Raw genomic sequence first — 17,028 nt, 5'->3', positions numbered from 1 at the left:
TCTTTTTAATGTAAAACTGAATTTTCTGCTGGAAATTTATTTGATTTGCTATATGCTAAATAAGTCAGAATTCTACATTATGTTGGCCCTTTTTGAAGGATAAATTATGTGTAGTTCAGTAACTGAATGGCTTGGATATACTATGTGTGGTATTTTTATAGCATGTCTAAAATGGATCTTAGTTTTAGACATCTTAACCTTCTTACTCCCAAATTTCGTATTTAATAATGTATTTTTGTGCTCTATTCCTAAACCAGTATTGATGTGCCTCTTCGCTTTTCTCCTATGAATAGTGAATGCAAATTCTTTCGTCCCCGTTATTTTTTTTTTCCAGGTTATAAAGATACCTGAGTTTCATCTTGAGGAAGAGATCCCAACTGGATTGATTTTATTTTCTAAATATCTGTAATACATGCTCTACCTGTCACAGCCATTTGGCATCACTTGTTGATGCTGTGCTCAAGAGCAGTCAGTTTGTCCAATTGAATGTTGTTGTTTCCCTGATGTATCTTTTTGCTTCCTGTTTTTTTTATTTGTCACTAGTCATTTTAGTGATCTCTGCTTTCCATAGTCTAATGGCCGTTATCAATATTTCAACAGATGTGAGCAGGATTCAGCATCCTGTCTTAACAGATGTTTTTGGAGAATAACAAGTATACATGATTTTGACTCTTCACATTTATCTTTCCTTCTGAGAATCCAAAACCATCTATGTAGTACCTGAGTAAATGACTGACCGTTTTTTTTGGTACCAGCGCTCTCCATCTTTTATGTTACTGAAGTTTCATTCTCTAAAAAAGCTGTTCTGTATATGAAATAGTTCATGGAAGTAATTAAAAAAAAACCTGCTAAAATTAATTTTCAGATTTCCAAATAGATATAGTAGGATTGAAGAGGATAGTTACTGATTTCCAATATACTTCAAAGCTTGTTACAGAGGGCAAAAAAATCTGTGCAGGTGCTGACTCATGATTACTGAATTAGCTCAGTTGTCTAGAGCCGCTATAGATGACTTTAAAGTAAAACCAGTGCTTCCGTAGTACATAAAGAAATAATGTGATTTTCTGTTTTTTATCCAGAGAGGAACGTTTTAACCATGGTGAGGTAAGGTTCTTTTTCTGCACGATTTTATTTGGATGTTAATGTGAATAATCTGTATGGAAATACTGGTTGCAATGGCCTGATCCTGATATATGATTTATTTGAAGGTAACTATTTTCACTTTTTATTCCCTGTCTTAAATTGGGTCCCATATGTCACCAGAATAACTCTGGAATGTTGAACAAAAAAATATACTAACTAACGGTGAGGTGGCAGTGCAAGAGAGGAGTCTTTTGGGCTTTTGCTGTAGCAGTACAGAAAGACACTGAAATTATTCTGGACCTCCCATTCTCCTCATACAGACTGAGAAGGAGATCAGTTTCTTTACTGGGGCTTCATGTGATGGATAATGTTAAAATTCTAGTTTGAAATGTGCCGTAATGAAAATAATTCTACATGTGGTTCTTTTAATAAAATTATGCAAAAAATATAATTGAATGGCAGCTTTGTTATGTGGTTTCTTTACATGCAATAAGTCAGCAAGGACGGTGCAAAACTTTAACAGCAGTTTATTTGTGGTTTGTGCTATAAGAGAAATCTCATGCCATTTAAAGTGTGGTAAACAAACAGTTAGATGAAAGCACTGATTGCAAAAACTCCTCTGTGATTTACCACAGCATTTCCACAAGTAACATAGATTCAATGTTAGGAGTGGTGAGTGACGTCTCTGCTATTTCATCTTTTTTGAGAATACTAAAGCTAGCTGTCTGTGGTTGTGTGAATACTAAGAATGATTTTATTTATATTTTAGGTATTAAATAGCAAGGTTTCCTCACCTCTATAAAGAGGTTATACAAGAAATTTTACATGTGTTATGTTTCAGGATCTTTAGCATACTTAGCTATTTCTCCAGCTCCTTTTGGTTTTATTGTTAATGTTTATCTTTCCTGTTGTTCCATACCTTAGCACACTACGTACATTTTAGAAAAAGGGTAACAGAAAGTCCCTATCGCTATCTGAAATGAGAAGGTGTTTACTTTGACTTTGATTCTTTTTCAGACAAGCTTGTCAATTAAGCTATACTGAAAATGAAGTTATATGTGTAAGATACAAATGAAAAGTATGCAAATACTTTTATGTGTGGTGGTTTTTTGTTTTTTTTTTTGCAGCTGGTATACCATGCATTGCAGCTGTTGGCATACAGTGTCCTAGCGATTTTAATCATGAGACTAAAACTGTTTTTGACACCGCATCTATGTGTTATGGCTTCCTTGGTCTGTTCGAAACAGGTAAGGTCTTTACTGAATCCTGTAGCTACCTCAGTACCTACAGTATTACCCAGATATTTGTCCTAAAGCAAGTTTCTCTGTGTGTAATTGCTGAATTTGAGTGTACCAGTTAAAAATAAACCAGATTATATGGCCTGTCAAAAAATATGGTTACACAAGTTCCATTCTTCCCTTTCCCACAATAAAGCAAATGTTTTGTGTGACTTGTCCAATGGCGTTCTTATACAAGTTAATATGCTGTGTATTGAGCTTGAGCATGGGGAGACATGCACTGGATTTTACTGTGTTTACACACTCCTATGCCATTGCAAGTTTTTTATTGACTATTAATTTTATCTAAACAGTGTTTGACTTTGTTTACACTGTGTTTTCACAGCTCTTTAGAGCTTGTTGCCTTGCATATTTTTGGTGTATTAATTCTTTCCAAAAGTACAATTTTGAAGTCTTGCATGTTGAAAACATTTCAGCCTTAAAAATCAACAGTCATATGCCTAAGTCAGATTTAATTTTCTTAGCTTGAAATCACCCGTAACATAAAATGTTACTAGATTTTCTCTGGATATAAAAGATCTTAGAACTGGCTTTCCGTGTTTCCATGTCTGTGTTTTTGAGAAGTGAACTTGATTGAATCTGTGTCTAAATAGCTGTTTTAGAGCTTTGCAGTTGCAGCAAAAGTCAGGTAAGCAGTCCTTTGTCTGGGAAGCAGACAGGGAGGTAGATTGAACACTGGTCGAACAGCTGGGACCAGAGCTGGGGGGATCAGTGATACAAAGTCTGGTTGAAGAACAGTAACTAGCAATGTGCCGCAGGGGTCAATACTAGGCCCAGTTCTGTTTAACATCTTTGTTAATGGTCTGCATGATGGGGCATAGTGTAACCTCAGCAAGTTTGCTCATGCTAGAAAAGTGGGAGGAGCATCTGGTACACCAGATGGGTGTGCTGACATCCAGAGGGACCTCAAGAGGCTGGAGAAATGGGCTGACAGGAACTTCATGCAGATCAACGAAGGGGAGCGCCAATGTCCTCCACCTGGGGAGAAACAACTGCAGGCACCAGTACATGCTGGGGGCTGACCAGCTGGCAAGCTGCTTTGCAGCAAAGTACCTGGGATTCTGGTGGATGCCAAGTTGAACATGAGCCAGCAACATGCCCTTGCTGCAAAGAAGGCAAATAGTATCCTGGACTGTATTAGGAGGAGTGTTGCCAGCAGGTGAGGTGATCCTTCCCCTCTACACAGCACTAGTGAGGCCGTGGCTGGAGTCCTGGGTTAAGTTCTGGGCTCCCCAGTACTAGAGAGGCATGGACATACTGGAGAGTCTAGCAAAGGGCCACAAGGGTGAATAAGGAGCATCCACCTGTGAGGAAAGTCTGAGACAGGTGGGACTGTGTTGTCTGGAGAAGAGAAGGCTCAGGGGAATCTTACCAATGTGTACAAATACCTGAAGGGGGGGATGCACAGAGGACAGAGGCAGGCTCTTTTCAGTGATGACCAGCGACAGGACAAGAGGCGATGGGCACACAGTGAAACACAGGAGGTTCCCTCTGAACATCAGGAAACATTTCTTCACCGTGAGGGTGACCAAGTGCTGGGACAGGTTGCCCAGGGACGCTGTAGAGTCTCCATCCTTGGAGATATTCAAAAGCCATCTGGACACAGTCCTGGGCAACTGGCTCTAGGTGATCTGAGTAGGGGGGCAGGACCAGATGACCTTCAGAGGTCCTTTCCAACCACAACCATGCTGTGACTTTGTAGAAAGCGTTATTTACATCACGCAAAGTAGGCGAGAGAGTGAAAGATTATGATTAATAGTGAGCTGGGCTTACCAACAAGAAAACAAATTGGGAAGATGAGATGGGGAACTTCTGAAAATGTCTATATGGAGAACATCAGCATGAGGATGAGTAGGAGAAATAGTACAGTGCTGAGAAGTGTTGTGGACATAATACAGAACAAGGGGAAGAGAAAAATATTTTATGGAGTGGGGAAACTTGCAGTGGCTGGGTAAGAAATTTAGGATTTTAATAAGAAGCCTGGGTTGTTAGGTTTGCTGTCCTGGAAAATTGAAGAAATACAAGAATAACATTACAAAGTTCAGTACTCAGGATCTGGAGTGCCAGAACTGGCGGTGTACGTACAGGCTTTTGCCTGTGAACATGGCAGTCAGAAGTATGATATGGACCATAATGCCCAACAGGTGTTGTGTTTCCCACAGTATCTGTGGTTGGAGCCTGTCCTAAAGGTGAATTAGGGTTGTGTGGTGAAGGCAGTTACCGTCTGTGGAACATCTGACACCTGTGTCGTACAGCTGGAAGATGACGTGAATGAGACAGAATTATGCAAAGAGGAGAAAGCTGTCCCGTGTTAAAGACAACTGAACAAATGATCATTTCCCAGAAAACAGGATCACTTGCATCGATGTTCTTTCAGGGAAGGATAGTTCTTGATAATGCTGGACAGGCTACTCAGTATCAGTCTGCTTAAATGTTGTGCTCATCACTTTCTTGATGCCTGTTTTGTTACTTGGCATAGGTAGAAGTGCTGAGTGTTTGCCAGTATCAATTAAATCAGTACAATGAACATATAAAAAACTACAAATGTGTTAAACTTTTAAAAAGTAACTATATTTATCCACCTTGTAACTGAGTATTGGGACTTAAGGGAATTTTAATTTCCTCTACGCTTTTCTATTCTGTAACGTTCACAGGTGTTCTTAGGATATTTGCCAGCTTTTTGTTAGTTGTTGTTGAAGTATTGCTTGTCCTCTTAGGTGGTCTGGTTGTTTAAGTAATAGCAGTTACACTGTGGTTAAATTTTTCTAAATGAATTTTCACGAGGTGTTTCTGAGTAATTTGAAAAGACATTGCTTTCACAAGTCAGAAAAGCGAAAAGAAAATACAGTATTTGTTCTAATGTACAATTTCTAGAGAACAAGTACAATATAAATGAATTCTGTCTGAAGTTAATTTGTTTTTAATTCTTGTTTTAACTGTGTGTTCCTAGAAGAAAATTCTTTTCTGCCCTGTTATTACTGAAAATTTTTTGTAGAATTTTCCAGTGGGTGCAGTTCGGAACTAAAAATATTTCTGTGTTTTGTGCCACAGGAAAAGGCCCCTCAGCCTTATGAGAACAGAAAAACAAAAAAATCTGAACTGCTTTTTTATTTTTTGCTATATGGAGAGAAATAGTCGCTGAAATTTAGGAACAAGTGCCTTGCAATTGGTAATGACTGAAAAATGAGCTACTAGAAATGGTTTCCATTAATGTGCAGCCTCATTTGCCTTTTGCTGTATAGTAAGTTATCTGCTACATGGCAAATTAGTAATAAAGTTCTCAGCTGGTGATCTTTTTATTTCTGTTTTTAAAGCACCTGAGCAATGGCACTACAGTAATTCATCCTGGATGGTTGTGGGTTTTGTTTTAGTACTGCAACTAAGGTCATCAGGACAGTTAATGAAAACTAGTGCTTTTGGTAATCATTGCGTTTTGGGTCTCAGAGGATGCCACAAGTTACCAGTGTGTAAATACTGGAAGAAGGACAGGTTCCGAGTATTTTATCATTGTTTTCTTTTCTTTGCTTCCACCTGCATTTTGGCCCTGTAGTTGTTGCTGTTTCCTATGGTTGTAACGTGAGAGTAGGCTTCTCGGGAAGCTACAAATGCAGATGATAACCTGTGCTGGGAGCTGCCCATGTTGGACCAGATGGCTTAGGTCCAGGGACTTTTTCTTCCTCCTTTGCAGCATCATGGAGGCATAGTTGGCTTGAAAGAAATAGGTCTTGGATGCTAGGGAAGGTGAGGCTTTAGCTTACTGCAGTTTGGACAGTTGTTCTGTGCAGAAGGTGAGAAATGACCAGCTGCCCTATATAATAAGGCGTGTGATTATCCTGGCCCTGGCTTGGGCCTTAGGAGAAGTACATACCTGTGTTCAGGAGTACCCAACTTTAGGTGAACAATGTAAGTAAAAATAAAATTAATTCCCTTGTCTTATTATCAGTGAAGGTTCTTTTGCCTGTTCAACGTTTTCCCCAGATTGGTGCTGATTTGATACCTGTAAAAGACAGGCCGAATTTTTTCTGGTCTGACTGATGTACACTTTCTTTAGTAGAGAGCGGCTGGTAATCTTCCAGGTAATACATCACTGGCTTCAGCATGAGAGGGAAAAACTGGCCCGTAAGTCTGCTGAGCTACCTTCCATCAGACCACTTCTAAGACTGCTCTGACATAAGCAAGGAAAAGGAATAAGAAAAATTCCTATCTTTTTGTAGGGTCAGGAAAATATCAAGTGGTTTTTAGTGAGCTTTTTCTGTCCTACTGAGCAGGAGTAGTATTTTGGAGGCTGAAAAATCTGACTGTATGTGCAGTATTGATTCAGAAGAATTGCTGCTACAGAGGGAGATGAGAAGGAGAATATGGGAGTTGTAACCCAGCGAGTAATTAGCACCTGGTACATTTATCATTATGTAAAGTTTTAGACGTTTGCATAAAGGATAAGTTGATGAGCAACAGCTTGTCTTTACAGAAGCAAGAAAAATTTAAGCAAATTCAGCATATGTAATGATAGTAATTGAGGTCAGCACTGTCCTGTCCTCTAGCAGGCCATGAAAGTTTACCTGCAGTGGTATGTTAGTATAATTAGTTTATTTTAAGGCTATGGATAAACAACATATTAATCGGCTACCTTTCAAAATATATCCATGTATTAGTAAACAGTCAGCCTGAGATGGACATTCGTAAAACAAAAGTGGAACAAACAAGCAGAAGACATACTAGAAGTAGGCTGAAAATGGAAAAGGAATTTTGTACGTTAATGTTCTTTCAGACCATTGCATTAATCTGTGTCCTTTCCATTACCTCAGTGTTGCAGCTTGTGGCACCTGATGGACAATGAAAATGGTAGCTGTTTACGTCCATGTATTTGCTCTTTCTGTTAGGAAAAGGAATTATACCGTCCTGAGTGGAAGTTTTGGAAGCAAATTAAAATAGCTGGAGAAAGACTTAACGCATTAATTTGACAAAAGCCAATAAAAACCCCTTGAATTGATACAAAACCCACACAAGGAACAGCATCCCCTAAAAAGAAATGTTTCTTTTGTATTGCATATACATTCGACCATTCTAGGCTCTTTATGTAAACAAAACAGTGGTAAATTTAGAACTTCTAACATTAATGAGGTTTTATAAAAACATTATAGGAATGTGACTTTCTTTGATTTGAAAAGCTATGGAACTCCATAAAGAATTCCAAAGTTCTAACATGTTCTTCAACTGAGATTTTTGCAACTGTTGGTAGAAAGGAGGTTTGCTCATGTAGGACGGTACAGATTAACTAATTTCCCTTCCTTCTTCTAGACCTGCACAGTGGTCAGGCATATTTGGTATATTAAGTTTCCCTGGATAGTATTGCTGCTCTTGCTAGAGTGTTCAGCAAGTATTTGAGGATGAGAGTAGAGAACGCTGTGTTTTTGGAGAGGTGGCTTGAGAGTTTTAATAATCTGAAGCAGTTCAGCATTAGTTTGTAACAAAGATAACATACACTACCTAATTGGTGTAGTCAGCCTAGTGGGAGATTTTACTGTGAAACTTTATTTTCATGTTTTAATTAAAAAAATAGGTAAAGGTGCTCTGAATGTGCAGGTTTGATACTTTTGAAATGCCAAGCCTTACTCCTAATTAATAATAGCTTAAAAAAAGTAATTCACACTTTGTCTTATTTAAGTTTTAGATCAGATATGGATGCGATAAAGTGTTCTTCCTCAAACTAAACTTGAACATAGCACATTTGGTACTTCTTTCTTCTTAGCAACCTATTTCACATATTTATGAGTATTTGCTTAGAGCCTCCAGCAAACGGTCTTTAGGAAAAAGTGCCAGGGCCATCTGTTTTAGTTCAGGAAACAGAGGAGTAGGATGTAAAGCAACATTAACCTTATATCCCCAAAGTCTGCTTTTCTGATAAGTTTTTGGAAGTTTGCAGTAAAGTCTCTAACACATGTACTATAGCTAGAAACTCTTGATGTGAATACAGAAAAAATACTGAGAAAGTGCAGCTGACATTGTTGAATCATCTTTACTTACAGAATCTGACATTTGAACTACAACTTTAAAAGCTGCATTAATGTCGGTTTTCTGGTGCTTTTGTTTTGTAGAATTACAAATACAAGGTCCTACATTTGGTCAGCATTAATACTTCTTAGGAGGTCTCACTGAAGTTCAGCGGAGAAGCAATAGCAGAGATGTTTCATATTGTAGTGTTTGTTAGGTTCCTTACAGAGAAATAAAAGTGCAATGTGCTGCACACAACATTATAGAACTGTTGTCTAGCAATTAATCGATTCTTGCATTTCAGTTGTTTGGATGGCTCTTCTGTAAAATCCAGCCCAAAACACTGGTCTTTGCTATTTTAGCATTGATGGCAATAGAGGGATCAGCAAACCTTCAAACCCAGTGGAACATCATGGGAGAATTTAGCAATTTGCCACAGGAGGAGCTTTTAGAGTGGATAAAAGTCAATACCAGACAAGGTAAACTATTTAATAATATATGATGTTCCCCATTTACTGTGAGATGTAATTATAGAACTTGGTATGAATGACTGCAGAGGTATTGCTACTGTCTGTGTCTTAGGACTATGCTAGACACTGTTCCTCTATGTGGGTCCGTGGTTATTTTGCTAGAAGAGAAATCAAAGTGGATGTGTTGCAGTTGCTTCTGTCCTTTTATTTTTACTAAAGTGAGTAAAAGGGTCAGAAGACTAGCTGGAAACAAAGTAGTTAGCTTTTTCACAGAAAATTTCAAGCTGAAGCGGACTGAGATTTTATTGCTCATTTAACAATTCTGTTTTTCACATTGTTTTAACAATCTTTTTTTTCTACAGGATTCCTGTTTAGATATTTGAAGATTGCTTCTGTGCTTTAACTGCTTGATTCTTCATTTCAGACATGCCTTTCATTCTGTATTTCAGATGCAGTTTTTGCAGGAGCAATGCCTACAATGGCAAGCGTTAAATTGTCTGCACTACGTCCTATAGTAAATCATCCTCACTATGAAGATGCAGGGTTAAGGTAAATTTCAAAGTGGAGGATTTATTTCTATTTGCTACTAATTCTTTTAGTGTAATATACAGTAGGAATGGCATCATGTTGTATTATAAAATTTGTTAAAACCCCATAGAACTTGATTTGTTATTTCAGTCAGATTGAAAACACATGCAGTATTTCTTTAGGATTTTTGTTCATCAGAAAGGACATACTGTAGGATGGATATAGCTTCAAACTTATATACAAAAAATCAGAATACAATTATGGAATTGGAATTAACGTGTAGTGTTATATCCTTTCTTTGTTCTAGCTATGCTGACATTGTAGACAGACTTTTTTTTTTTCTCTCAAGATGGCCAGTTTAGTTATCCCTATTAGCTTCTTATGATTAGTTGTCATTGTTTTCATGATAATGTGTCTAATTATTGAAATATTAAGACTAGATGAAACTGAAATTTTATAATGGAATTACTGAGTTTTGTACTTTTCTATTTTCAAAATGAGGATATTTTTCTAAATTGAAATGGACTTACCTGAAAAGCTTATAATTTTTTTTTAATTTTAATGTTGTAGCATCATTTTTTGGTAATTTGGTAAAACTGGTTAAAAAAAACACAACAAGAAAACAACAAGGTAGAGAGAGATAAAGGAGAAAAGGAGAGGATTCGTTTTACATGCTTTATGTCCTTAGTTCTATGTGTAGCATTAACTGGCTTTAACTTTTGGTCAGCCCTGAATTGGTCAGGCAACACTGTAGGTCCCTTCCAGCTGAAATATTGTATTCTAACTGCAAGAATACCGGACAGGGCACGTTTGGGGAAAATAAGCTAGAGATGATACAGTATCAGAAGATAAACAGGAGTCAATAACTTCATACTTTGCACAATCAAAGGAGGATATTACTGGGTAATATAAGCAGGATCATGGTTTACAAGTGATGATTTTGCTTGATTCAGCATAGGCAGACATCAGGTCTTGGACTCTGCGTGAGTATGGCCTTTTGCAGAGAGTCTGGCCAGGTGATTTCTTCCGACCACCTCCAGACCAAGCAAGGTTGTTCCTAGCCTTGAATGTTGCATGGTGAATACATTGCTTTGACATTTTTACATTTTCTGCTCACAGTAACCACGGATCTTTTTACAAAATTGTCTCCTGCAACAGAAAAGTCAGAAGGCTATATACGTTGTTCTTGGAATCATTGTGTTTGTGAAGAAATAATCATATCAAATTAATAGTGCCATTTGCTTTAAACTTTGTTTTAGCCTAGTTGTCTTGTGAAATAAAAAGCCTTCCTGTCCAGTCTAAAGTTAAAGCTGCCGTTTTCATGCTATATTGCTAGCTAAATTTGCATTTCTCTTTTTGAAGGGCCAGAACTAAAGTCGTATATTCCATGTACAGTCGCAAGCCTGCAAAAGAAGTTAAAAAAGAATTGATACAACTAGGAGTGAATTACTACATTCTGGAAGAGTCATTGTGTGTAAGCAGGAAAAAGTGAGTAATCTCTTTCTCACGACAACGATATGCTCCTCAAATATGTAGTCAAAGATTCATGTCAAGTAGTGGTTTTGAAATGTTGATCTGTGACATATTAAAAGTGTCCAAAATATATTTTTGTCCAGGGTCTCCAGATATTAAGAAGTATAAATAACTTTACCCACATTAGCCACCTTATGGTCTTTGTGTGCACCTGAAAAGTTGTGTTGTATGTATCTCTAAACTTCACTGTAAAATACAGAAGAGAGTCACAACAGGAACAAGTCATTATTCTGTCATGGCAATAACAGTTGTGTCTGTGTAATGAAAGCCTGGAATGAATAACAGGTGCAGAGTAAAAGGTGTAAGGTATTTTGAGCACCAAAATATTATGCTATGCTTCCCACAAACACACACACACCCCTTTTTGGCCTTTAGAACACAGTTAGTTTGGATTTTTTATTTTATTTGCTTTGCATTTACAATAAAATGAAATAAATGTGTTCTATTTCTTTGCTATTTTTTTCGACAAAATTATAGAATTCTCAGTAATTCTAACTTGGAAAGTTAACGGTACAGGGAATTGACGTTGGTTATGTGTCAGTAAAAAAGCAAGGAGATGTTTTATATCTGAGATTTCTTTAGAAATGTTAGGTGTGTGAAAATCACCCTCTATTTTATAGGAAGTTTTTAGAGTCCCCGGTAACGTGTATTGTATAATGTAAGCTGGTTTTTATGCTTCCTCCTCCAAATTAATTCTTATTAATTATGTAACCACAAAAGCAGATAAATTTTACACATTCTTACTATTTTTTCGATTACTACTATGTTTATTGATTTTGTAATCTGATAAGAATTTCTAGTATAAAGACAAACTTTAAAAAACAGATGGGAAAGCACAGGGAAAATCTTTGGGAAAAAACTCCAACTTTCTGAGCCCCAGGGACCAGCACTGCCACGTAGTGCCCAAGAGCTGGGAGGGTTCACCTTGCCTTGGAGCTGCCTAACAGTTAGTGCCATTACAGCAACCACATGTGGGGTTCAGATATGGGACACCACCAAGCCTGTGTGGACACTGGTGTTAGAGCACTTGTTCCATTGGGGTATTTGGTCCCACGTCAGGGAGATGTTTGGCCATGCCGACTGCACCCATGAAGTCACCGGGGGCTTACAACCAGGGCTCTGGGCTTGGTACTTGGAGCCTGAAGCTGGAGGAGCAGCCCTGGATGCTTTTGCTTGAGGGTGAATCTGTCTGGAGACACACTACTTCAGTAGGCATGATGGTGATGTGTTGATGGTTGGACTTGATGATCTCAGAGGTCTTTTCCAACCTTAATGATGCTATGCTATGCTATGCTATGATGCAATCAAGTATTCATTGGGGGGATTATAAAACAGAGTTCAGCAACCTGTATGTTTTTTTGACGGCATTTCTTAATTCCTCTTTTCATATTCATATGTTTTCTAGGCCTGGTTGCAGTATGCCCGAAATTTGGGATGTCGAAGATCCTGCTAATAGCGGCAAAATTCCTTTATGTACCCTTATGAGCAAGGATTCCATGCCGTATTTCATCACAGTATTTGAAAACAGCAATTACAGAGTCTTGAAGATTCCAAAGGAATAACATTTCAATGCAAAGAACCATCAGTCTTTCAATTTTTTAAACTAGTAAATATAAGAATTCTAAATCAGAAATACCTTTTCTATTAAACTTAAAATGGAAAAACGTGTATTTTATTTTTTACCATTTTAAGTGAATTCTGATTATAGAAATATCTTAAACCTAACAGTTTGGATTTCTATTTCAGGGTCAGTCCCTTGAGATTTGCTATGCAAATGATTATATGTTTGCACATTTTATTTAACACTGATCCAAAAAGAGTTAAGAAGTAGCTATGGAAAGTAACTCCATTCTCAGAACCAACGATATTGTGAAATGGGACTGTCAGAATGTCTTAGCAAAGCAGGTTTGTTTAAAGCTTTGGTGCTAGCAGCTGGGAACAAAGGAATGGTGCTATAGCGTCTGGCATCACATTTCTCATGTCACTTTCATTACCCGTCTCCCTTCTGGACAAGGTGATACTAGAAATTCTCTTAAAAGTCACGTAGTTTCACTAGTTGTGTCTGAGAGAAATACGTCTTTTATTTGAGACAATTAAGAACATTTGGCATTTTGGATCACTTAACATGCTTTTAAGCTTGCTTTTGAAATGGAAAGTTTGTAGGCAGACTTGAAACTTCATTATTTAAGTGCATGTTCTTGGAATCTTATTGATATTAAAAAAGACGACTAATAAGGATAATATTTGCAGAGAGCAATAGTTTAGCTTCTCAGTGTCCAAGGATTTGTAGCATTCTTATGCATTCAGAATGAGCTGGCATAATATACATGGAATTTTTAAGGGAAAATGCTTTATTCAGGAAAAATCTGTCATAGCCTTAGAAAGATACTAAAATAAATCCTTCACTGCCTTAACTAGACCTTCAGCGCCTAACTTGATAGCGAATTACTTTCAAAATTTATACCCTATTTTCTTTTCCCATGTATTAGATCCTGCCTGGATTTTATCATCAGCATAAAAAAAACCACCCCAAATTAACCCATTAATGTGTGGGCAGCAGGTCGAGGGAGGTTCTCCTTCCCCTCTACACTGCCCTGGTGAGGCCTCATCTGAAGTACTCTGTCCAGTTCTGGGCTCCCCAGTTCAAGAAAGATGAAGAGCTACTGGAGAGAGTCCAGCGGAGGGCTACAAGGATGGTGAGGGGACTGGAACATCTCTCCTACGAGGAGAGGCTGAGGGAGCTGGGCTTGTTCAGCCTGAAGAAGAGAAAGCTGTGAGGGGACCTAATATATACTTACAAATATCTGCAGGGTGGGTGTCAGGAGGATGTGGCCAAGCTCTTTTCAGTGGTGCTCAGTGACAGGACAAGGGGCAATGGGCACAAACTGAAGCACAGGAAGTTCAACCTGAACATGAGGAAGAACTTCTTCCGTCCGAGGGTGACGGAGCCCTGGAACAGGCTGCCCAGGGAGGTTGTGGAGTCTCCTTCTCTGGGGATATTCAGGACCCGCCTGGACAAGATCCTCTACAGCCTGCTGTAGGTGACCCTGCTTCGGCAGGAGGGTTGGACTAGATGACCCACAGAGGTCCCTTCCAACCCCTACCATTCTGTGATTCTGTAACCCAGTTGTGATACGGGTATAGTCAGTTGTGTGGGTATAATTGCTCCAACAGTATTAGACTGGTTCTGCAGTTTTTCTGTCGTCTTGGTGTCACACCAATATTATAAGTAATAAAGAATTTAGAGAATTCACTTTCCAAGATACCCAGTGCAAGGATACCCTTTAGTTGTTTAACTGACTTGATAGAGTTTTTGTATGATTATTGCCATTGGGAAGTGTCACAGTAATTGTGATTCTACAGTGTAAGACTTCCAAAGTCTAATGTTTCTCTGTATATCTTTCATGTTTTGGTTTTGTTTTGGCTTGTTTGTTGTTTTTTTTTTTTTTTGTTCAGACATCAGTCTATTGATATGACTGGTCTTTTTAGCTCTAATAGCATCTAGCAGTATTAGATGCTATAGGAATAACATCCATGCCTATAACAGTATCAGTTAAATGGGAGCCTGTGATAAAATAGTAGTGTAACAACTGATCAGTATTCTAAGACTTCTTATTTTTTTAAAATCTGTTTTATTGAGAGGGTGAGGGAGAATGGCTGAAAATGCATTAGCTTTTTAACTTTTGCAGAATAGATTTTGGAAAAATTTCTATAAGGAAACTATCACCAAAAGGGCTTTTGGGAAGTCACTTTTTAAAATGTCAATTGAATTCAAGGAAGCAGGACAAAATCTTTATATAAACGTGACTAGTGTTACAGCACAAAAAGGTACTGTATTTTTATGAAGTTTATGCCAACTGTTGACATGTACTTACGTGGTTAAATAAAAAAGAAAAATATGGAAATTGTTCTTGTGTTTCTGTTGGATGTCACATTTCTGCTCATATGTGTATTAAAATGAAGTTATAATACAGTTGCAATAGCAGATACAATTGAAGGTGAGCTTTCAACTAAACAATAGGTTAGTTATCAAACAATAGTTTGCTTCAGATAATTAATCCAAACTCACACACACCTCTTCCTGGCCTCCTTTTTATTTGGAGTATCAGTGCAGGAATTTGTGGAAAGACAGAAAACGTCAGCTATCTATTTACAAGCAAAGTGAACTTGGAAGGTGTTTTGAAATGATTCTCTTTTTGTTCTAGGTTTCTAAACTCAGGTAATCAAGAGTGAAGCCCAAATACTGGTAGAATGAAGAAACATTTGAAAGTTAAGGTTCAAAGATGTACTTTAGTAAAAATGTTCCTCATTTGATGAGGAGGCTGTTGCTAACCAAGTACATGGCCAGACCCTGTTTGTAAATTTTCAGCTTACTTTGAGGGATGTGATACTGCCCCTCTCTTTGAACTTGTCTTGAACCCAAATAATTATTGCCATCTAATTTTAAGGTGATAAAATCTAGTAGTGGAAAAATATGAAGTAAAAAAATGCAATATATGATTGTGGGGAGGAAACATGGGAATTCTTGAACTGGATGTATCATGTTATGAATTTCTTGTCATCACAGTAATTTGCTCTCAGTTCCAAAGGAAAGAATTTTAGTTTAAACAACACAATGTTTTACACGTAGGAGCACCATGTTAACATTATGCTTAGCCCTGTAACTTGAACCTGAAAATGGAAGTTTGAGATTTCTTAGCTCTCAGTGAAGTTGTTTTTCCCTTTGCAAGGTCCTGGTCAATAAATCTGTAACTCAAATAAGTTCATTTTTAAATGTGCGCTGGCCTTGATGCGATTTAGGCACTGGAATACTTCAGTACCTGAAAACAGTTTCTATTACATTCAAGTAATGTTGGATTGTATAGATTTGTCTGTTGGAATCTGAAATAATGCTAGCTTTGAGTGCAATAGATTTCTTCCGTACAATGGGCACAATTGCAATTTGGTGTCAAACTTGATTATTGTGCAAACTCTAGTATTTAGCATTGAGACCAAATGAGGCACCTTTGTGAAACAAAGATGCTAAGTGCTGTTCAGTACTGTCTTGCGCTTTGTCATTCTCACCTACCATTGAAAGAAATCCTTTTGCTTTGGCCTTTTTTTTTCAATTCAGCTTAAACAGTGATACTAAATCAGTATCTCTTGGATTTTTATGATTAAGACATTGAGTTCAATAACACAGGGCTCGCTTCAAGTGAAGTAAAGAAAATCTTTCAGCAAAAGCAAGTATGTAAGGAAGAGTACGAACACATGGTTGTCAGAAATCAGCATTGTTGAAAGCGATTACAAAATGCTAATTATGGCTTGGGACCTGTGTTTTCAGGTTGCATTGTTGTGTCATTTCTGTAAACACCGTTGTTTCGCTGAAGTTACAGAATGTGAAGGACTGCGGTAAAACAACACAGTATTTTTAAACCCAGAAGAATAAGGTGCTCCTGGGTAGTTCCAGCAGCTGGAGAAAGGAATCCGAATCCCAGCTGGTAGTGGTGCTGTTCAATGCAAGCTTTATTGTTGTACCATGAGCAAAGAGTAGGATGACAGATGTGGTGTGAAAGGGAGCCTTTACTGTCTGAGTATTAATAGGGTTTAGATTATACTTTACATTTAATTATACTTTGAGTGAAATGAAGACTGGGGACATAAAATGGCGTGGAGAGCTTCTAAATCTGAGAGCTGGTCAGCTGTGCAGGAATTGCTTGGGCAGTGAAACCTCTCAGTGCGGTGATAAATTCTTGGCTGTAGCTATACAACACAAGCACTTCTATTTCAGTACAAAGTCAAACGTGATAAACTGTGTAGCAGAGCTCTAAACTGACCTGTGGGCTGGAGCAGAGGAGTAGAAGGATTTACATGGTTCGGCAGAGCCACCTTCTCAGCAAACTGGCTTGTTTCTCATCTTGTGCTGTAATTCTCCATTATTGATGAAATTCATATAATGTCTGAAATCGTCAGTTGTTTGAGTGGGTTCGTCATGTAGTACTTCTACAGCTTTATTACTTCCTGTTACAGCATGTATAGAACATTTATTGCCAATAAATGGTGAGATATGGGTAGAATGGACAGAGTGAATGAGTAATACTGGTTTCATATCTGGCTGAGTACTCGGGCAGGATCCCTGTGGCCAG

At 37.9% G+C, this 17,028-nt stretch overlaps 1 protein-coding gene across 1 annotated transcript in view; it reads left to right on the top strand.

Annotated features, from left to right (window-relative positions):
- DPY19L1 (dpy-19 like C-mannosyltransferase 1) overlaps positions 1-14,798 on the top strand; it is a 49,924-nt gene extending 35,126 nt beyond the window's left edge. Inside the window, exons 18-23 of the mRNA XM_075418666.1 lie at positions 1,080-1,104; positions 2,211-2,330; positions 8,677-8,851; positions 9,292-9,391; positions 10,733-10,858; positions 12,309-14,798. Of these exons, the coding sequence (XP_075274781.1) occupies positions 1,080-1,104; positions 2,211-2,330; positions 8,677-8,851; positions 9,292-9,391; positions 10,733-10,858; positions 12,309-12,465 (703 nt within the window). The 3' untranslated portion in view covers positions 12,466-14,798. The remainder of the gene's footprint in view (positions 1-1,079; positions 1,105-2,210; positions 2,331-8,676; positions 8,852-9,291; positions 9,392-10,732; positions 10,859-12,308) is intronic.
- The last annotated feature ends 2,230 nt before the right edge of the window (positions 14,799-17,028 follow it).

This window comes from Opisthocomus hoazin, chromosome 4 (assembly GCF_030867145.1).
Source record: "Opisthocomus hoazin isolate bOpiHoa1 chromosome 4, bOpiHoa1.hap1, whole genome shotgun sequence".
NCBI lineage: Eukaryota > Metazoa > Chordata > Aves > Opisthocomiformes > Opisthocomidae > Opisthocomus > Opisthocomus hoazin.
Note: the sequence above shows the minus strand (reverse complement) of the source record. Positions and strands in the feature narration are given on the sequence as shown.